Raw genomic sequence first — 23,491 nt, 5'->3', positions numbered from 1 at the left:
TATATACTAAAATGAGCTAAAAGGTGTAGCTGCATAATGACCTTGAGTCTTAATATTGTTATCTCATACCCTAAGATATCTCCAAGATTTTCCTCTGTGCCACAAAGTTGGAGATACAGAAGTTTGACTTTCAGCTCTGTGGTTTTAAAATCAGGGCAAAAAAATCTGATGAAATTATACTATGCTTTTCTGATAGTGCTTTCACTTTCTTACCATCAGTGATGATTCTGTTCCCATATTTAGTGGAATTCTGCTAATTTGAATCCAATACTCTGATATTTTCAATAATATTTCGATATGTTGGTACTTTCTGTTTTTGCAGTGATCGATTTCCCTTTTCGTCTGGGTAAAAAATTCATGATGCATAGTCCACGTTTGGATCTAGTTTGCATTATCAGACACAGTAGATAAACACAAATGTAGGGATGATCCAGACTTCTGACAATGGTGTGGCTGTTCATTCAGCCAAGTCAGAATGAAAAAGTTGTCAAACAAACTGTCACACTTCAGTATTTTCATCACTCATTTAAACCTCTTTTGGGCTTCCTAACTGTACTCTGTGAAAACTTACTGCTCCTTATTAAAGGTTCACCAATAGAGATACAAGAACCACTGGTCTTACAAGGAGACTGAAGACATGTGGATCACAAGATATCAGAGGCTTCTCTTGCTATCAGTGGTTAGGTGTCTGTCAGGATTAACTCCATTTTCAAACGGAGAAATGACGCTACACTAAGGGAATAACAACAAGAGGCCCAAGGGCCTTGAATCTCTCTTCTGATAAACTGTACAACCTATCACTTCTATTTGAAGCCTCTAAGTATCCTGTATACATGTATTTAGATAAAGCCTTGAAATTCCAAAGGTAGGTCATCATGACCTACAATTTAGATGAAACACTCTGAGAACCCAAGATGGTTCTAAGCCAATAAGTACCTGAGAGTAGGTCATGGTGACCTACTTATCACTTGTCATTCTCTGAGGACCCAAGATGCATCAACTAAGTTTGATGATTCTAAGCCAATTAATACCTAAAATATTTTTTAAATTATAACCATAAAATGTCAAAAGTAGGTCACAGTGACCTACTTTTCAGATGACATACTTTGAGGACCCAAGATGCATCAACTGACAAAGTTTGATGATTCTAAGCCAATAAGTACCTGATATTAAATAAAGCCAAAAAATGTCAAAAGTAGGTCACAATGACCTACATTTCAGTCAACTCACTCCGAGGACCCAAGATGCATCAACTGACAAAGTTTGATGAATCTTAACTAATTAGTACCCGAAATATTTCATTATAGCCATATAAATGTTTATGGTCACGGTGACCTACTTTTCAGAAGACGTACTCCGAGGACCCAAGATGCATCAACTGACAAAGTTTGATGATTCTAAACCAAATAGTACCCGAAAATATTAAATACAGCCATAAAATTTCAAAAGTAGGTCACGATGACCTACTTTTCAGTTGTCATACACCAAGGACCCAAGATGCATCAACTGCAAAAGTTTGATGATTCTAAGCCAATTAGAAATATTTAATGAAAGCCATAAATATTCAGAAGTAGGTCACGGTGACCTATTTTTCAATTTTTGTACTCCAAGGACCCAAGATGCATCAACTGACAAAGTGTGATGATTCTAAGCTAATTATTATCCTAAATATTTCATGTTATAGCCATTTAAATTGAAAAGTAGGTCACGGTGACCTACTTTTCAGTAGACGTACTCCAAAGACCCAAGATGCACCAACTGACAAAGTTTGATGATTCTAAGCCAATTAGTACCTGAAAATATTTCATTATAGTCATATAAATTGAAAAGTAGGTCACGGTGACCTACTTTTCAGTCAATCTGCTCCGAGAACCCAAGATACATCAACTGACACATTTTGATGATTCTAAGCCAAATAGTACCCTAAATATTTAAATATAGCCATAAAATTTCAAAAGTAGGTCACGGTGACCTACTTTTCAGTTGACATTTTTTGAGGACCCAAGATGCATCAACTTACAAAGTATTATAATCATAGGCCTTAAAATGTTCAAATTATGCCTCTAAAACGCTTTGAAATCGAATGCCTGCAAAGTTCAAAAAGTAGGACACTGTGACCTACTTTTTAATAAATATGTTTTATGGCCCCAAGATGCATCATCTAACAAGATTTAATGAATCTGAACCTCTCAGTATTCGAATTAATGACCTTAATTGTTTTGAAAACGATTAGCCATGAAATTCAAAAAGTAGGTCAAGGTGACCTACATTTTAGTTGACGTACTCCGAGGACCCAAGATGCATAAACTGACAAAGTTTGATGATCATAGGACTTAAATTGTTCAAATATGCCTCTAAATCAATTTGAAAAAGAATGGCCATAAAATTTAGAAAGTAGGTCACCGTGACCTACTTTTTAGTCAAGGTCCTTAGATGCATCAACTGACAAGATTTGATAATCCTAGTCCTTATAGTAAGCAAAAAATCTACATTTTAATAAAATGTAATTTTTGGTCAACTTTGTAGTGACCTTGAGACCACGCCCTTTGTCCCAGGGTGATGCCTTGAACAATTTTTAATCTACAACATATCCTCATCCTTTTGTGTAAATTTGGTGATAATTTGCCCAGTGGTTCTTGAGAAGAAGATTTTTTAGCAACCAGTTCTTTTGTTTCTATTTGCCTAATTATCTCCCCTTGTTTAAGGGTCACAACCCTAGTTTTAGTATAAATGAGAGCCCTTGGGCCAAGGATATCCTGTGACAAATTTGACAATAATTCGCCAATGGGTTCTTGAGTTATGGCCCATATTCTAAAAAGTTTACGCACACCGCACAAATGGCCATAGCATTAGCTCTTTGAGCCTTTGGCTCAGAAGAGCTAAAAATCTAAATCTAGAAAATTATGCATATTTTATTAGATCATAATACTGCTAGATATCATTAATAAAATAAATATAATTTAAAACAATTCCAGATTTCTGCTAAGCACCTTAAGATTGAATTTCTCTATAAAAAGGTGACTTTCTTTTCTTCATGAAGCAAGATGTGTTTCTATTGTTTATTCTTAATTAAATGATAGTTTAAACAGTTGTGTCAGATAGGAGTGGTATACATGGCAAAGAAATGAACTTTTCTTTAAAATCTGTTTAAATATAAAAACTCAATCATAAATATTAGATCAATTTATTGTCATTCACCAACACATATAATTACAATTTACACTTACTTTGACTAACAAATAAATTACATTTGTATTTTATCAAACAAATCAGATGAAATCATGCACCAAGGCCAAAAACCATAACAATTTCATCAGATCGTTTGTAGTACAACCTTTCACATGAGAAAAAACATTTATATTGAATGAACCAAAGCTGTACAATTTGTCCTAGGGACATTAGCATGACTAGACGGTGGTGGCAATAAGGTCTCTGTGAGAAACCTCACCAAGAACTTGGTGAGGTATCTCACAACATCTCAGTGAGATATCTGACGTCCTTGTCCAGCAAGAGACACTTCTGTATAGATTGAGGCGTGTTTCATATACTCTGCATCTTCTTCATGAGGTCCTCTAAACTCTCACCGGAGTCCTCGACTTGAGCAGCATTGTCATCCTACACACAAATGAACATCAGGAAGCCATATTTAAAGGCGCTTAGACACAGATTTGAAGTTAATATTTACTCAAATTTTCTTTATAATTTTATGACTTGTATGTTGCTATAGCATTTCATACAAAAATTTGATAAAAATCTTGTTTTATCTGGAAGTTACTGAAACTTCGAATTTCTGGACGTGTTTGATAGACACATCCTTGCACTTTCACAAATTTTAACTTTATCCTTATTACTTTAGAAAAGTAGCAATTTTGTTGTTTATTAATGAAAAATATTAAAACTATAATGAAGAAATTCCAGAGTAGAAATGTAGAAAGCAAAATCCTCTCACCAGTATTGTCAGTCTGTGCTCTGTGGTGTGTGCAGAGTTTAACAATTGAACACACCTGGTGAAATGTAATATTAACAACAACAGAACTCGTGCCCTGTTTACAAAAACAGTTTACATTTCACGGGTGTATTCAATTTGTTAAACTCTGTACACAACTACACAACACTGAACACGGGCTGACAATACTTAAGTGAGTGGGTTTTGCTTTCGCACATTTTTACTCTGAATTTTCTGGATTATAGATGTAATACAGTGTATTATTCATTAATACACAACAAAATTGCTACTTTCCTTAAGTATTAGGGATAAAGTTAAAAATTGTGAAAGTGCAAGGATGTGTTAATCAAATGCCTCCTGAAATTCGTAGTTTCAATAATTTCCAGATTAAATAAGTTTTTAATTTTATTTTCATGTGAAATGCTATAGCAACATATAAGTTGTGATATTATACAGAAAATTAGAGAAAATATCAACTTCAAATCTGTGTCTAAGCACCTTTAACCCATTATATATTACATTCTCTCTTTCTCTCTCTCTCTCTCTGGAGAAACCAGCTAAATATAAACTTCTAACATCTTAATTAGATAACAATGAATGAAAATCATTTTCATATACAGTAAAACTCATTTAGTATGAACACGGATATAGCGAATTCACAGATATAGCGAATTTTTCTTGGATCCCCAGCTATATAAATTTAACGAATTTCTTATACAGATATAACGAATTACGGATATAGCAAAGTAATTTCACAGGTCCCAATGACTTTGTTATAACCGAGTTTTACTGTACTGTATGTTATTGCTATGAATCAGATCCCACTTTATAAAAGCTTTCCTTTGTAAATTTTCAGAAATGAAAGTTTGGAAATATAAGATTTCTTGCAAAGAAATGAAAACAAGTTTCCATCAGTAATCTCCTTTACTTGTGTGGGTGCTGGTTTTGTGTAGGCTACAGTGACCCCCTTTGTTAGTATTGGCATGTCTCCCTGGGCCTGCTTCAGTTCCTCATCAGTAGTCTCAGACACAAGTTCTATCCCTGTAAATGAGATAACTTGCTTATTTCATTGCATCCGAAATTTTTTTGCACAAGCACTTGAGATGCCTCAAGAAATTTTAAGGTATGATTGAGTATAGTGTGTGTTTATATATATTTGAAAAATATGTTACATTGGTGATTCTTACATAGGCAAAAGGGGCTCACATAAATTTTATATGAAATTCACATGAATTTCATGTGAATTCTTTGCATGAGAAAAAGACGAAAAATAAGACACATGAAATTTATGTGAAAACTTTATGTGATTTTGACATAACTTTCACATGAATTTTAAATGAGCATATCACATAAATATGGTGCAAAGAAAACTTCACAGAAAAGTTCTAAAAAAAATTATGTGAATTTTGTACAAACCAATTCACATGATATTCACATGAAAAAATATTGGCATAATTTTTACATGATTTTTGCATAATTTTCAAATAAAAAGAAAATCACATGAATATCAAGTGTCAGAGCCACTTTTCCCTGTGTAGCTACTATAATATGTACATATGTATATGTGCAATACTTTTCTTAAAGATGATATAGATATACATCTAAAATCTTCCATTTTATTATAAGCACTAAAAAATGATGAAGAATAATTAATATGAGTCAGATTAAACCATCAGGAACTGGTAACTACAAAACTAGAACCTCTGGGTTTCAAATTCTACTATCTGAGGATCCTTCCATCATGATTTCCTATATATATATCTGTGACACTGATAACAAAACAGAATTACCCCATTCATCATCATGGACAATGGCTTCTTCTACTTTTTCTTTCACTTCCTCTTTTGGTTTTGAGGCTTCTCTTTCCTATTGCAACAAAAATTAATAATGTAATAATGTTAAGACAATCAATTCATAGGGTAAAAAATCTACAACAAAGATCAGGCAAGTGCAGATCAATTGGATATTCTTTTGCATGCAAAACAAATCAATGTATTAAGACAAAGCTGTAGCTATAGAGAATATGAGAATTGAAAAAATATTTTGCATAACTTTAATAATTATCACCAGAATTTACTTCACTTCTTTGTTTGAAAGAAATATTTTGATTACCTGTACATTTGAAATGTTAAACCTTGATTTAATCTTTATTTATAACCCCTCCTTTTTTACGTCCTACAGTCTACCACTGTTTTCCTGTTCACAGATGTCTGACTTATCATTGCTGATTTTTCTTTATATAAGTACCTGGTAAAGTTTTTGCTGTCTTTTACAATGGTTATCATCACATTGTGGGTTTGGTTTCATGGCCATTGTTGGAAAAAAGTCTTGTAGAGCATTATAACCCAGATAGTATGTCACATCCCCAAACTTCAGTAAATACCTACAAATACATATATACATGCATAAAATCAATAAAACCAAACCATTCAGGATTGCACAAGCATAAAAGCATTCTACTGTCTACAGCTTGAAAATGTCTTCATGATAATGAATACATGTAATTTATACCAGTAATTAAACATTGATAAATTTCACTAACTTGTAGAAAAGGTACACATTCCACTTCATATTAATTACTTTTTAAATGGATGCTGTATTTCATCACAAAGATTTATGTTATTAGTACATGTAGCGGTGTAAAATCTAAAGTGGTTTATCTCTCTAATTTGACTAAGTTAATTCTGGAGCTAGCACAGAAATCTACAATAGCTGTGTTGTCTGGTAACATTTGAAATGGGAAGATGTTGTACTTGAGAGTTTGTACATGTACATATTTTGTACAGGGTTACTTGAGAGTATTCTGTACGTATATTGTACAAGGTTACTTAATTGAGAGTATTTTGTACATTTTTTTGTACAGGGTTACTTACTTGAGAGTATTTTGCACAAGGAAGCCTGCAACAATAGCCATTGTGGTGGGAAGACTTGCTGCACACACTCCTTCTCTTTTCAAAGTTTTCTCGTCTGTATTTGTAGCTACAACTAATGGTGGAGCACACTGAAAAAAAAAATAGTTTTGTTATAAGACATACAAAATTAGTTTTTCTCTACAGTTCAATTCTGATCCCCTCAAAAAAACAAAGGGATGTTAGGAGATACAAGAAGGTGGTACACAAACAGACAATAATATGAAAGATTTTAAAAGAAAAGGATTTTTATTCCTATCTCAAGGATATAGTGGTACAAGTATCTATAAAACTGGTAGCTATAAACTCGTCACCAATGTCTCTATCTATTGAACTATTAAAGATAAAATATGGTCGATAACATATCAAAGTACTTAAACACTTGCATATCTCTGACACCCCCCCCCCCTTTTTCTGTATAATGATAAAAGTTTCCAGTACTTTTATCACTGACTTTGAGGTTAGCATTTCTTTGAATTTTTGAAGAAATATAGACTTACAGCAAAACAAGAGGTTTCCCCTGGAATGATAAACTGTATGTGTCCTGAAACGGCATTCTCACTGACTCCCGACTCAATCCATGTTTGTCCAATCTCATTACAAGCCTAAAATCAATGTTGTGTACACTAAATGTAGGTAAACTCAATTGAATTAATAGACTGTTTGTAACTTTCTCAAATAGCTGAAATTCTCCTTACAGATGCCCATACTTTATTATGCATTAGTACTTACAGTATTTATAGTCATTCTTGCTTCAAAATTATCTACACAACTGAGAACAAGATCTACAGGAGTATCCTTTGTCAATCCACCTTTCCTAAAACATTGGAAAGATAGCTAGTTTTACCATGTTGAAATCTAAATGTTTTTTTTAGAATATACACAGATAAAATGATCATGCATTCTTCAAATTTCTCTTACCTAATTTTGTCCATAAAATGATTAAAATTATCTACTGTTGTTATGTTGTAATTGTAAACTTCAAACTCCACATCAGGATTTATCTCCCTTTAAACGAATAACAAAAAATACTGGTATTAAAGATAATATAGTACAGGTGCATCGTACTTAAAAAAGGTAAATAATTATACGTACACAGAGAACTAGACACTCACTTTAATGTTTTTTCTGCAGCTTCTACCTTGCTCATACCAGCTTGATGTGGTTGAAAGAAAAGTCTGTTCATGTTGGCAAGTTCCACTTTATCATAATCAAACAGCAACAACTAAAGTTAAAATGTTAAAACTTTATCTCACAAGTCAATAATTATGTAGCTTGAAAATCATGCTGCATAATCTACATTTATAAAGATAACATTCTCAAGGGATTAATAAAATGGAATTTCAAAAAAAAATGAAATCAATACATATAAGATATTACTTAAAAAACATTAGGTCTGGTCAATAATTATGTAGCTTGAAAATCATGCTGCATAATCTACATTTATAAAGATAACATTCTCAAGGGATTAATAAAATGGAATTTCAAAAAAAAAAATGAAATCAATACATATAAGATATTACTTAAAAAACATTAGGTCTGGTACTTATTTTTTTTCTCTTCAATTTTTCTAGACAGAAGTGCATTTCCGTAAATTTAAAATTTTGGTCTGCAAGTGTTCAGTATTTTTTAGCCAGGGAAATTATCATCAAGGACTGATGTCCAGATGACAAATATTTCCTCTCACACTATTAAAATCTTGTGCCTTAATTGTAATTCAAGTTGTTAATTCTTTGCTTACCAAAACAAAAGATCTTTCGAGAACGATCATGTAACTAATCAATAATACGAAGAGGTGAAAGCGTGAGTTTGTTTACTGAATAAAATTTCATAATTTAACCATCTTCTTTCTTCATGCTATGTTCGAGCATTTTGTTTATTAATTTATTGATAAGTACTGGTAGACTATTTGACAGACCTTCTAGCACCCAAATTTTGTCCAAATCACCAACTTGCCACATTTTTTTCAATATGCACCTGCGAAATTCCATGTTTATGATTGGAATAAAACTAATTATACATCTGCAACATCAGCAGACTTTGTAAATAGAATTATTCCAATTTCTCTGTGGAACAAAAAGATTGGACTATACAGCTTAACATATACCCAACTTCCATCATTAAATTTGATGACGCTTGTTCTTGAGATACAGTCAAACATCATTATCTAGAACTCAATGGGATGAAGAGAAAACTTTGAGATATCCGACGATTCAAGATTCAAAGATAAAATACTTTAAGAATATAAAGCGGTTGGGACTTCCAAATCACTTTGACATATATCCATGGTATTTGAGATATCAGTCTTCCAGAAACTGGAAGATCAATTGTATATCAGTTGATGTAGTACCTTCCCAATTCCACACCTGGTCAACATCTCTGCTGTTACACTGCCTACTCCCCCTACTCCAACCACTGCAACCGTAAAGTCTCGGATTTTCTGTAAGAAGTAGATTTATTTAATGAACTGTAAAGTCTCGGATTTTCTGTAAGAAGCAGTTTTAAATGAAATATTACATGAAGCTTCACTGTGACAGCATCTCATTATTTTTTTATTATTATATGGTAAATACATAATACATTTACCTCATAATTATCCACAATGCCCATACGCTTTAATGCCATCAATCGACTGAAATGGAAGTATTTACAATTATACTAACAGAATGAGGGAAATGATTCCCATTTTGATCTTCCCATATACAGAAACTATGTTCTAAGATTATGTCATAACATTACAATATTCTCATAGAAAAACCAACATATAACAATATTAATGTCTTACAATCATGCTGTAAACACTACAATCCTTCCATATGGTACATCACAAAGACCTACATGTTCAAGGTAAATTCTACTTGTCATTCACCTTGAAACAAAAAACGATTCATATACCTAGTCGATGATAACTCTAAGTTATGTAGTCGTTTCAACTCTCTTTTGGTATACCTGTATGGATTAGAATCTACAACTTCGGAGCTCATTTGTGCTATTTTTGTTCGCATAGCTCCACCTTTCCTCCGCTCCTCCCTTAATTCTCGCTCGAGTTCATGGATCTTTTTCTGTAAATCTTCGACAGAAGCCATTCTTATTATTTTCAAAAAGTTTCCTCTATAAGATTATTTAAATAAATTTCCTTTACTTGACGAAAAATTGAATTCACAGATCTGTTTACTTCCACGACGTGGAAAAGGAGGAAGTCGATGTCTTGTGTACCTTCAACGCTGGAGATCTTATCAAAGGGAGATAAACAAGGAAGTTGAATTATCTTTTATCTCAATATTTTATCAAAAGATAATTAAAATGGTAATTATATATAGAAAAAAAGTAGAAAAAATGGGACGGTTCCAGGAATATATTTCTTTGCCGAAAATGATTTATATAGTCTAAAAATCTTAAAGTTATTATTATTTTTTTTTGCATTTATTTTGTACAAACTTGGCTTTGAAAAGAAAATCTCAAACGCCCATTTTACTGAGGAATCTATGTACTTAGCTTCCTTTATCTATAAAATACCAAACTGATGCCATAACTTACATGAATATATGCTCTGTTTAGAATAAATGTATGGGTACATGGATATACATGTATGGATTGATATATATACTATATCTTTGCATGATTTTTACTCAAAACTAAAGTGTGAAAATCTCCATATAAAATTTTGTAAATTTATTTTAGGTCTTCATAGAAAGTGCTCAAATTTTGCAACTTTGTCAGAACTTGGTAGATTTCCATTACACCTTGATGTTGTAAAAAATATAATGAACTATGTGAATAGACTAGAAAATCTTGGGACTTCTTTCCCATTATTGCAGCATACCTTCAAAGTAAGCTTAATGCTAATACATGTAAATCGCAGTCATGGTATGGTATAGTATGTAAATTTCTTCAAATTGCTGGGTTAAACCATATTATTACCATAAATAAGCCATTATATTTCAAGAAAAAATGCAAAGAATTATTATATAATCATTACACAAATGAATGGTACAATATGAGAAATTTACAAAAAGGAAAACTTGAAACTTACATAAAATTTAAAACTAATTTGGTTTTTGAAAATTACCTAGCACTGTTATCACCTGAACAACGCAAAGTACTTACAAGGTTGAGGACATCAGCACATAATTTACCAACAGAACGAGGTCGTTACTTAGGGATTCCCAGACAACTAAGAACTTGTACAAATTGTTCTTCTCACCAAGTTGGAGATGAAATTCATTTACTCTTTGAATGCCCAAAATATAATTTACTTAGGCAAAATATGTATGAAAGTATACAACAACATTGTAAACAAATTTTACTTCTTGATAACATGAACAAATTAATATGGATATTGAATTGTGAAAATTATGATGTTCTTAAATCCCCTTGTGAATTGATCAAGGGAGAAATATAATGTGTCTTCTACATGTATATAGAATTTAAAAACTGTATACTTTTAACACTCAATAAATGTTAGTTTGGTCATAAGATATGCAAACATGGTGACTTATAAAGTACCAATGCACTGTCCCGTGGTATCTTTTGCAATTTAGTGGAATATATCTATTCAGTATGTATTTTTGTATATGTATATCTCTGGCTTTTTTGCATTATGGTACACGGTGGTACTTGTTTATACTTTACAATGTATTTCAAATTGTACATGTTAGCAATTATCTCAACTTATGAACCATGAGAAAATTGACTAAGTACATGTATATGTATTAAGAAAATGCTGAATATTACTATTATCACATTTTGTGAATAATTATTATATTTATATGTTCTGTTTAATAATCATGTATGTAATATGCTCAAAAGGGCCCCGGTTTGGAATAATAAATAAATAATAATAATATACTAGAGGAGACATTAATGAATATTATACTTTCATGTAAATTAGTTGAATCTGATTCGTCGAGAAACATTTGTTAAAAAACACTATTACCCGCTGAATAATGAAGCCACGCCCACCAGCGTAGCAACAGTTAACATTGCTTGACGACGGGTGTTATTCCAAAAAATATTGACTGCGCAGAATTCATGCGCGCAAGGTTCCCTGTAATATGTATTTGTATAAAACATTCAGTATAATATAATAAATACTGCATGTAGTTGAGTGTAACATTGAAAATTTTCACCCCTCGAAAACCATTGTCAACCTCGGCTGCGCCTCGGTTGACAATGGTTTTCTTGGGGTGAAAATTTTCAATGTTACACTCAACTACATGCAGTATTTATATATTGTTAATTATGTCCCTGACACTAGTATTCTACACGTACAGAAGTGTTGAACATTGTTGGGGGTGGGGTGGGGGATGGACGTTTATTTAATATGAAAAATGATTTAAGCTCAAACGTTTTTCTATGGCCATAAGTTTTTAGGCAGATGAACCGTTATGTGTATGTATGTATTTTTTTTCTTGAAATACATGGACTTATATCGATATCAATTATGGATTTAACATCTTCGAAAACCGCTTCATTTATTATTATCATATTTTTTTTTAAGATTTAAAAGTGTATAATGATAGTTGGATATTTCTACCATTATTTATTTTGCATGCACCTGTTTCTTTTTTCTTGAAAAAAGTCTTATTTTATCTGCTGTTGATGACTTCATTTTTATTTTGCATAAAATTTACATAAAATACTAGTATACGTACTATTTGGACATGGCCAAGAACTCAATATACATGTACAACATCGCGGTTAACGTCCAAAATAAACCGAATATAAATATTCACGCAACCTAAATAATTAATTATTTCAGACAAGGCTATAGATTTCTTCCCTAAAATGATTTCAGCATCGTCTGTCAATCAATAAATGATATTAAACATGTATTCCTTTTCCGGCTCACGTTAAAAATGATTTTTTAAAATTGATTTAGTGAACTTTAATCTTATAACTGAAAAACAGTGTTGAGAAAATACATATGTACCAGTGGCGGATCCAGGAATTTCATAAGGGGGGCGGGGGCGCAGTGCGTAGAAGACAGGGGGTCTGGGCGGTTTATTGAAGCCCCCATGGGTCCAGGGCAAAGCCGTAGCTGATGGGGGTCGGGGGCGAAGCCCCCGGAAGCTGACGAATTCTTACAAATAAGAGGTGCTTTTTCCTTGATTTTAGTATAATGAACATATAAGTTCTACATACAACAAATTCAAACGGGGGGGGGGGGGGTGTACACGCCCGGCGCGCCGGCCCTGGATCCGCCTTTGTGTACAAGGTGTACAAACAATATAATAAACAGAAAATATTACAGCATGAAGAAGGGATAACAAGGTTTACTAGTATTATATGATTGAATAATTCTTATCTCTCTGACTGGCTGAGATCCAACATTGTACAAAAAATACAATGTTATTTTCACCTGCACGTCACTTTCCAGGTGAATATAATACTTTTTTGGACGTAAATTTTTACTTTTAAGTTAGTATAAAAATGTTCATTGAAAGATTGGCCCCCCGTTAATGAACATTAACATCCTTCATGAGTAAAATTTGTAGTTATGAGAAATCTCCTCTCCAAAAATAGGAGATTTCTCCTAACTCCAAATTTTACTTCGGGAGGGGGGATCAAAAATTTTTCAGATAAGTTGTCGATTCTTTCTCCTTGTAATCCTCCCTTTTTTTAAAAATAAATCCTTTATACGTCCCTGAATTTAGTACAAATGTATATCTAAATCGCACCTACAATAGATTTTGAAACAGATTGTTATGTTTATTTTAACCCGCTTCTCTCGTTGAGTTTGGCTAGGACTTCAGCAAAAGTAAACACGTAAGATGACATGGATTGTTTAATGAATTTGTATCAATTAATAATTGAATCATATTAAAAAAAAATATTGTTTTTTTTTTCAGTCAGTAAGATGATTTGGCCTATTTCGAAGTACAATATTAACCTCGCCATTCGGGCTCGGTGAATATTGTACCCCTCAGGTGGCTAAATAATCGTATTGACTGAAAAAGTAATAATTAATTGTATAGAAGTTAACCAAGAAAGCAGAGAATAGTGTGATTGTGCTTTGCAAATACATGTAATAAATTGACATTTTGGGAGAAAAATCTAAACTGATGCATTGTATCTTTATTAGGCCATTAACAAACACGTCTTTTTATTGAAATTAAATAAAGAAAGGTCTTTATCCAATGACTTAAAAGATATCTCTTTAAATTAAATTAATTTCAAAAATAAACATGATTTTGAACAGAATGTTATTTAACTTTAACACATAGCCCCAGTTTACATTAGACAGGGAAATAATGATTTCCGTTGAAAGGCGTTATTACAAACGGTGGAAAAGAACTTGTTTAATGAAAACTTCTATTTATGCATTATTGATTAAGAACTATGGACAATAGTGGTAAGTTATAGGTTAAATTAGTACGCTATAACAACATATTGACGAAAACTGAGGGGAAACTAACCCCTTTTTGATCAAAGAAGAGAAAATACTGGAATTAATATCTTAGCTGTCTCTAATCAAGTAAGAATCATATTTAAATTCCTTCATGTTTTTAAATTAATTATTACTTAAAATATGATAAAAATACTAAAGCATCTGTAAATTTTAAATCTCTTAATAATCTAAACTAATACTCTCTCTCTCTCTCTCTCTCTCTCTCTCTCTCTCTCTCTCTCTTAATCATAAAAATAAGATAAGCATATATACATGTATATCAGAAATACCGAAAACAGTGCCAAATCAACAACTTACGAATTTCTGCTTGAAATGGCATTAGATTCAATCATATTCATTTTTGTTGTGATTTATGATACACAGTATTTTGTTTCTGACTGTAAACATGTTCTCCTTTGCAGAATGGAGAAGTCATCAAAAAGGCCCTCTGTATTCTCCTTGAACAGACCAAAGTCAACAAAGTCAAAAAAAGAAATTATGTTCGAACTTCAGAAAAAACTTGTAAGTAAATCAAGGTCTCCTGATTGTCACACAATATTGTCAACACAACTCCTACATAATTGAAACAGGGCCAATAAAACCTCTCTTGCTTTTTGTGTTTGACCACAACATGTCGTAGATGCGCAGTAAGATTTTGGATTTCAATGAGTCCAAAGGATCCTAAGGGACCTAAGAAGGCTTTGGTTTGAAAAATCACGCTTGCCAGTGGAACCTCCTACATTTTTAGTGGCGATTAGAAAAAAAAAAGGTTTCGTAAATCTTGAGACATGTCCCTGCAAATGTTAAGTAAGGTTTCCAAAAAATGCATGTGACATATCTAAATGTATATATAATCATTGGTAGGTTTATTTTAACCAGCGCTTATTCGCATATTAATTGTTTTTATACCCCCCCCCCCCCCGCTTGAAAAGCCGGGGGAGGTATATAGTGATGAGGGTGTCCGTCCGTCTGTCTGTATGTCCTTCCGTTACGCTTTGGGGTATACATCTCTTATCCGCAACTCCTTTTATATCATTGAATAGAATCTTTGTTACATAGTGCCATTGTGCACCTCCTATTTTACTTTTTGATCGGACACATATTTTCGGTTTCCAATAGCAAAAGATAAACACTGTCATTCTTTCTGTTATACTGAGGGGTACCCAACTCTTATCCACAACTCCTCCTATACTTAATGATACTTTCACAGAATCTTTGTTATTGTCATTGTGCACCTCCTATTTTACATTTTGATCGGACACATATTACAGGTTTCCAATAGCACATAGACAGTACCATTCTTTCTATGATATTGAGGGGTACCCATCTCTTATCCGCAACTCCTCCTACACCACTGAATAAAATTTAATGATACTTTCACAGAATCTTTATTGAATAGTGCCATAGTGCACCTCCTATTTTACTTTTTTGATAAAACACTTATTTTGGGTCTGCCATAGCAAAATATGGACTTTCTCGTTATAAACATATGGGAGACGGGTTGGGGGTGGAACATTTTGTGAGCTCAGTGCTCACAGTACCTATTTTACTTTTACTTTTTTGATCGGATACTTATTTTGGGTCTCTTTTAGCAAAACATGGACTTTGCAATTATAAACATATGGGAGACAGGGGATATCATTTTGTGAGCTCGGTGATCATATTACCTCTATAGTAATTCGCTGGGACATGTATCATCCTCACAACGTCAGGGGTCTGAGTCGTTGGATGTCCAACAGCAAAGTGTTGTCTCAGACCGGGTCTGACGTTGTGAGGATGGTAACATGTTGACTCAGGACCCCTGACAAGGTGAGGATGGTAACGTGTTGACTCAGGACCCCTGACAAGGTGAAGATGGTAACGTGTTGACTCAGGACCCCTGACAAGGTGAGGATGGTAACATGTTGACTCAGGACCCCTGACAAGTTGAAGATGGTAACGTGTTGACTCAGGACCCCTGACAAGGTGAGGATGGTAACGTGTTGACTCAGGACCCCTGACAAGGTGAGGATGGTAACGTGTTGACTCAGGACCCCTGACAAGGTGAGGATGGTAACGTGTTGACTCAGGACCCCTGACAAGGTGAGGATGGTAACATATTGACTCAGGACCCCTGACAAGGTGAGGATGGTAACGTGTGACTCAGGACCCCTGACAAGGTGAGGATGGTAACGTGTTGACTCAGAACCCCTGACAAGGTGAGGATGGTAATGTGTTAACTCAGGACCCCTGACAAGGTGAAGATGGTAACGTGTTGACTCAGGACCCCCTGACAATGTGAGGTTGTTAAGTGTTGACTCAGGACCCCTGACAAGGTTAAGATGGTAACGTGTTGACTCAGGACCCCCTGACGATGTGAGGATGGTAACATGCTTTTAATGTTGACTCAGGACCCCTGACGAGGTGAGGATGAGACATTTTTATAAATCTGAACATATATAGTTCACAAAACTTGCACACATGTTGCGTCTTTATTGAGTGGAAGGTTTAGATGGCAGGGTCTCCCCCCTCCACCCCGTTCATTTTTTTTAGTTAACAAAATTCTTTTTCAATTTTACAAATAATATATACTGAGTAACTCTTCAGCTTGTTTTGCTTTTGTTTGTGTTTTTTTTTTAGTTGATAATTCTTTTTCAGGTTTACAAATCACATGTATATATAACTCTGTGGAATCACAAACTTCGTAACAAGGGGGGGGGGGGTACATGTAATCATGTAGGTTTTCAAAATGATATATAGATAATACCCCCAAAATGTATGTACATGTACTGGCTGTTAACCACGGCCGGTCTCGCTTGTCTTGCCTCCTGGAGAAGCGAGATTGACCGTGGGTTTCCAACGATGAGGACGTTTTCACTTTTTCAGTTTTACAACGGGTATTGGATACATTGTACTTTCAGCTTTTTTCTTTTAAAAAGATATTTTGTATATATAGTATATATTAAGTATAACGGGGATAATTCCAGGACTGTTCTAGCTAAAATTTAGTGTCTCATTTTTGTGAAATCTAAAAAATACCGAATATTCGAATCTTAAATTCATATTCGAATATTAACTAATCGAATGAATATACGAATGTTCGAATATTCGTTGACATCCCTAATATATACTTTTTCACGATATAATGAATTGACTAGACCTAGTGATAATGCAGGGATTAAGAATCTCGCCATATTTGAATAGAAGATAAGCCGCAACTTTCAAAAGAACTTCACCTGATAATAAATTTACAAAATCTTTAATCTTTCAATTTCAAGTGTACTGAATATTCTGTAAGGCAAGGCTCAGTGGGGTCACAAATGAAAACGACAAATCAATATTTCTGATTAATGTGTACATGTATTTACAGCCACTTCATAAATGCACGTTTGACCGTCAGAGAAGAAGTTGGGTGGGCCCCGTTAAACCTCAGCAAACCCTCCCGTCCCGCTGGGCAAAAACCAGAGGTGCAGTGTTCGTGAGTAATGCAGTTTTACTATTTTTGGAAAAGACTTAATACGTATAGTAAATATATTTTTTTCATCCACATTTTAAACCTCTCTGTGTATTAAATATTTATTCGACATATCAGTGTAAATTGATAAGTTTTAACATATGCAAATGCAGGATTATTCAATAAATTCTCTGTCCATTCAACACTTTTATTCACAGTTTCTTGGTCTGAAACCATCTACCAGAAGATCGATAGATGTCGAAAATTTAGTGAAGGCTACACAGTTGCTGGTGAGTTTCATGTGACATTGAAATAGAACCCAAATTCATACGATCAAAAAAAGTATTTAAATCTGTCTGTTTTCAGAGATCATCAATGAATAACGATGACAAAAACGATTCATCTGAAAAAGATGAAGACTCTATGGTAAGTTTTTATATCGTCATGCTTGTCTGAATTTTGACCAAGGAAGACATAACATATTGGTAGAGCTTCCTGCTCTTTTTAATCAAACAGAACTTTATTATAATTATAACATATGTTAGGCCTTTGGCAAACCTGGGCAGAGCACTTGATATTTAGGATCGACCAATTAACAAATTAATGATATTTCAAGAGAAATGATCGGTGTTTCGTTGTAGGCTGCAATTCTCGACAAACCAGTCATATCAAAACCGTTCAAATCATCCAGTAAAACTATTTGGACATGTCCAAATGCACTGAAACCAGTATCTGAGAGGTATATGTTTACTAAATCATTGTTAAATCCATTATTTCGTAGAGGAAACTATTATTTTCACTTTACTAAAACGTCAGAACAACCAGAACTGAAGTGAGTACTTTTTTCTGCGATATTCTTCTCAGGTGCAAAGAATTTACGTTTGAGAAAACGAAGGCAAACCAGGGTGAGAAACAGGTGTCCGCGGCTACTAATCTACAGGCCGTGTATCTAAAGAAATTACTGGACGAGAAAGAGAAGGAAATCAAATCACTCCAGAATCAGCTTCATAAAGCCAACAATGAGAACGTGAAACTAATACAGGAACTAGAAGGGTAAATAAAGCCGTAAAAAAGACTAGTGGGTTAATTTAAAAGGAATCATTTATGTTGCCGAAATATATATGATTTAGCGAGAATATGAACGAGTGACTCGCAAACATTCAGTGAAACTTTAAAGCTGAAATATACTAAATTTAAACAGGAAGGCTTTTAGATATTTTTATTTCATTAGAGTCTACAGTTAAAAAAAAGATTTACAGATATTTCTTTGTACAAACTTATAATCTACATTTTTAGATACAGGGGAAAAAACTATGATGAAATGTATAAAGAGAATTTGACCAATAAAGACCACTTAAATCGAGTATGTCGGGAAAACATTCTGCTGCACGGACTTTTACGGAAGCAGGGTAATAGACGACTACAGAGACCAGAGGGCAAAGAAGCAGAGGAGAAGCATAATACGGAGCATAGAGAACGATTGAGACTGACTAAATCTGCCAAACCCAGACTGTATTAATGCTGCGTTTGCTAGGCTGTACATGTTGTTCCAAACACCGGATGACTTTCCTCAAAAGGAAAAATTAAATCATTTGTAAATAAAATCCACTGTCTCAAACACTCTATGTGTTAATTTTTTGTGGACGTTTTCATACTAAAATTGATTACAATTATTACAACTTGACACCCAGAAACATACTTAGTATATCATATAAAATTTGGTTGCTATGTGTCTTCGTTGCCATGGTAACAGTAGGAAAAGTTTGAAATATTGAGATTTTTAGCTTCTTTTAATATTTATTAAGCCTTAGTAAAGACCAAGAAAATCAAACAAACCATTCTCACAAAAATATGATACCTTGTTGCCACTTATGCTACAAAGGAACTACATGTATTTAGAATATATCTCTAAGTGGTAACCATGGGTACATAGAAGTTTTGGTTAAAGCTGCTATCTTGAGAAAAAAACATGGAAATTCAAGACTTGCATATATACATCTTTAGGACCTTGTAACTACGACAAGATAAGAAAAATTGGGATTAATTGCTACTTTGCAGTGTAACCATGAAAACAACGTATCAGTGGTTTAGAGTGATATTTTTTGCTGCTTTAGATGGAACTAAAGTTGAATATCATATATTGATGAAGTTTGATTAAAAAAAAATGATACTATTGCTATGGTTACCAAGAAGAGAAAATGTTCGATTTTGTTAACTTCATAGCAATATTTAACCCAATGTGGCAGCTTCTTGCATCCAGTTAGAGAATATATGGTAGTCAAAATTAAAAGTCAGGTTAGTTGTTCATAAATATCAATCATGAAAGTTTTGGGAATCTACATACAAGGGTACACGCATCCGAGGAAAAAAATTATTTTCAGTTTTTTTATAAATATTTTGTCCCTTAATTTCCATAGCAACGCTCTATATAAAGAGTTTAATTTGAATGTGTTGAAATGTGAAAATTAGGACCACACTAATGCCTTTAAAAATTTAACATTAGTTATATCGAAATGTGCTTTTTAAAAAGATAGGGTCAGATTAAAACATACATAGATTCCTTTGCGGTATTAAAACCATGACAATCATTGCCAACCAATTAAAAATATCACATTTTGTCCTTGGTATATGTTACAATGATCTTTCTCTATTATTTGGTTGCATTTCAACCTACAATTGCTTTTGTTTTTGAGTGTATGACTTTATAAAAATGAATGAATAAAATTATTACTTTTGAATACTAGTACTTAGTTGATTTCCCAAATACATGTATGTTTATTATTCTTATATATATTCTTTAACTTTTGGAAACAGTCATTACCACTTTCATGCATTGCAACAAACGTTAAGTATAGGACCCTGAACATGTCCAAAAATGCCATTTTTCAATTTTTAGGGCATGTTGCCATGGTAACCATGAAACAAAGCAACCAATTTTAGAAAGATAGAGTTGAAATTTGGACTTATTATTGAGTCATGAATAAGAATTAGATGACTCGACTAACAAATGAGACCAGAATCGTGTGTTTGCCATCCTACATCCCTTAGGTCTGGTTAAAGTAATCTTTTCCAGGCACTTAAGAACCGAGAGGGGGGATGCCCCAATATATCAATAATTTTGTCGGTATATAATGTATAATTGAAAAAGGCTTGACTAAATGGACTTCAAGTATTTCTCGGAAAGATACGAATGTTGTGTCATAAAAGTGTATTTTTAAGGTAAAATGGGTCTTTGCTCCATGTTTTTGTTAACCAAAATGTATATGTTTTCGAAAATTTTGAGGATAAGCTTTGAAAAAAAAGGAGCGAAGATCCAATCATATCGAAAAATTGTGTTTTAGTTTGAGAAAATGATCCTTTTTGCCCTCTATAGTGTGCGTATGCTATTTCATAGGCAAATGATTTCAATCTTGTGAGATTTATGCCAATTGTGGAGATTTTACATAAAGTATACTTTAATTTTAGATGAAATATCAAAGAAATATTTGATATAATTGAGATATAACTTTCCACCTTCATGTTTGTTGCACTATAGGCATTGCGCTCGCCTTGTTCGACCATCTTCTTTATATGCACTGAGTAGACCAGCCCATTTATTAATGATACGCATTTTGGTCGCAAGAACTTTTCACGAGCCTGTAAAGATTAGATCCTTCACTTTCCCTTCTCAAATCAGAATAGAATAGTAACAATTCAGGCACGTAGCAACGTTTTTCAAAAGGGGAATAATTGACAAGATACCAGAAAAAAATCACATGAAAAAAGGAAATTCCCAAACCTCGAAAAAATTATTTCGTTTTGGTGGGTGGGTGGGGGGGGGGGGGGGGGGTATGTTCCAACTTTCGATAAAAAAAAATTATTAGCACTACATTATGTGCCAGGATTTGTAAACAGAAAGTATGCATTTGTGTGTGTGTGTATGTGTGTGATACAGCTTGAAAATTTCCGTACCGAATCAACAGTAGTTCCTTTCGGAAAAAATGGGGGGGGGGGGGGCTGCCCAATTCCCCTGCTCTCTCCTGATATTACGTGCCTGCAAATATCATCTGTTTTCTTTTTTTCTGACAAATATAACAGAAGAAAAATGACCAATGTGGTTGCATGATAGTAGTTTTGAAAATATGGTGTCGAAATTTTCCAGTATGAAATTCAATAGGAACCCAAGCGTCTGCTTGACATAGAGTAGCAAGTGTTTACATGTTGGCAAGTCGGATGAGAGAGGTATAATATGTATGCTGTTTTGGATCTCGTAACCAGCCTCTATAACCAGGCAGAGCGCATGCGTGAAATAAATTTCCATCGAGATCGGAAAACAGCAGAGAGGAAATTCGGAATATATAATGGAAACTAGTAATGCGGAATGATACTATAGTCAGATGCAGAAATTTTTGCATAATTCCATCAACTTTTATTTAAAAAAGCAGAAGAATAAATGAATCAACTTTACAGTTAGTTTTTATTTATTTATTTATTTATTTATTTATTTATTTATTTATTTATTTATTTATTTATTTATTTATTTATTTATTTATTTATCTATTTATTTATTTATTTATTTATTTAATTTATTTATTTATCATTCTTATAATTAATTAACTAAGTAACTGATTAATTTATTAAAAAAATATATATTTGTATTTTTTTTTTAAATTCATTTATAACATTCTTTCCTTCATTTATTAATTATTCCATCCATTAATTAATTATCTATTAATTAATTCATTGATTTATTAATTTGTATGCATGTTTGTTTATTTATTTATTTATTTATTATTCTAATAATTAAGTAATTGATTAATTCATTAAGAAGTTCATTTATTTGTTTATTTATTTATTTATTATATTCATTCCTTCATTTATTTCGTATTCTATTAATTAATTAATTAATTTATTTATTTATTTATTTATTATTTATCTATTTATTTATGCATTCATTTATTCGTATTTTTATTTATTTCTTTATTTTTTATTTCTTTATTGATTGATTGATTTATTTTTGCATTTATTTATTGATTTATTTATGCATTTATCATATATTTCTTTTATAAATTAATTATTTTTACAGGGTTTGTATACTTATTACCAGGGTCTGTTTATGTATTGCCATAGTTTGTATACCATCACCAGGGTCTATATACCTATCACCAGGGTCTGTATACCTATCACCAGGGTCTGTATACTTATCACCAGGGTCTATGTACCTATCACCAGGGTCTATATACCCGTCACCAGGGTCTGTATACCCATCAACAGGGTCTGTATACCCATCACCAGGGTTTATAAACCTATCACCAGGGTCTATATACCCATCACCAGGGTTTGTATACCCATCACCAGGGTCTGTATACCTATCACCCGGGTCTCTTTACTTAATTATCACCAGGGTCTGTATACCTATCACCAGGGTCTGTATACCTATCACCCGGGTCCGTTTTATCTATCACCAGGGTCTATATACCTATCACCAGGGTCTATATACCCATTAACAGGGTCTGTATACCCATCAACAGGGGCTGTATTCCCATCACCAGGGTCTGTATACCTATCACCAGGGTCTGTATTATCTATCACCAGGGTCTGTATACCAATCACCAGGGTCTGTATATCCATCACCAGGGACTGTATTATCTATCACCAGGAACTGTATATCTATCACCAGAGTCTATATACCTATTACCAGGGTCTGTATACCTATCACAAGGGTGTGTATGCCCATCACAAGAGTCTATATACCCATCACCAGGGTCTGTATTATCTATCACCAAGGTCTGTATACCCATCACCAGGGTCTGTATACCTATCACCAGGGTCTG

The 23,491-nt window shown here is 33.3% G+C and overlaps 2 protein-coding genes across 2 annotated transcripts; one reads left to right on the top strand and one right to left on the bottom strand.

Moving 5' to 3' along the window:
* Positions 1-3,168: 3,168 nt before the first annotated feature.
* Positions 3,169-10,012, bottom strand: LOC133179380 (ubiquitin-like modifier-activating enzyme 5). The gene is made up of 12 exons (XM_061314150.1): positions 9,805-10,012; positions 9,442-9,487; positions 9,206-9,295; positions 7,971-8,080; positions 7,777-7,863; positions 7,588-7,672; positions 7,356-7,460; positions 6,820-6,947; positions 6,194-6,329; positions 5,737-5,812; positions 4,875-4,987; positions 3,169-3,615 (listed from the first exon to the last, which is right to left on the bottom strand). The coding sequence occupies exons 1-12, from the start codon at positions 9,939-9,941 to the stop codon at positions 3,541-3,543; spliced, it is 1,188 nt and encodes a 395-aa protein (XP_061170134.1). The 5' UTR covers positions 9,942-10,012; the 3' UTR covers positions 3,169-3,540.
* A 4,656-nt stretch (positions 10,013-14,668) lies between these two features.
* On the top strand, positions 14,669-19,213 carry LOC133179378 (uncharacterized). Its single transcript, XM_061314149.1, has 7 exons — positions 14,669-14,767; positions 17,595-17,702; positions 17,897-17,968; positions 18,045-18,104; positions 18,320-18,417; positions 18,543-18,731; positions 18,975-19,213. Exons 1-7 carry the CDS (start codon positions 14,669-14,671, stop codon positions 19,195-19,197), a joined length of 849 nt encoding a protein of 282 aa, XP_061170133.1. The 3' UTR covers positions 19,198-19,213.
* Positions 19,214-23,491: the final 4,278 nt, after the last annotated feature.

The sequence above is a fragment of the Saccostrea echinata genome, unplaced genomic scaffold (genome assembly GCF_033153115.1).
Source record: "Saccostrea echinata isolate AGI-Se365-2 ecotype Australia unplaced genomic scaffold, CSIRO_AGI_Sech_v1 ptg000004l, whole genome shotgun sequence".
Taxonomy (NCBI): Eukaryota; Metazoa; Mollusca; class Bivalvia; order Ostreida; family Ostreidae; genus Saccostrea; species Saccostrea echinata.
Note: the sequence above shows the minus strand (reverse complement) of the source record. Positions and strands in the feature narration are given on the sequence as shown.

What these genes read in the sequence shown, in the direction of transcription:
- LOC133179378 (XM_061314149.1), top strand. Translation starts at nt 14,669, where the DNA reads ATGGAGAAGTCATCAAAAAGGCCCTCTGTATTCTCCTTGAACAGACCA. An exon ending in TCGAACTTCAGAAAAAACTT is followed by an intron (nt 14,768 to 17,594) that starts GTAAGTAAATCA and finishes ATGTATTTACAG; the next exon opens with CCACTTCATAAATGCACGTT. An exon ending in CTAATACAGGAACTAGAAGG is followed by an intron (nt 18,732 to 18,974) that starts GTAAATAAAGCC and finishes CTACATTTTTAG; the next exon opens with ATACAGGGGAAAAAACTATG.
- LOC133179380 (XM_061314150.1), bottom strand. Translation starts at nt 9,941, where the DNA reads ATGGCTTCTGTCGAAGATTTACAGAAAAAGATCCATGAACTCGAGCGA. An exon ending in GCATTGTGGATAATTATGAG is followed by an intron (nt 9,296 to 9,441) that starts GTAAATGTATTA and finishes TACTTCTTACAG; the next exon opens with AAAATCCGAGACTTTACGGT. An exon ending in CCAGGTGTGGAATTGGGAAG is followed by an intron (nt 8,081 to 9,205) that starts GTACTACATCAA and finishes TTTTAACTTTAG; the next exon opens with TTGTTGCTGTTTGATTATGA.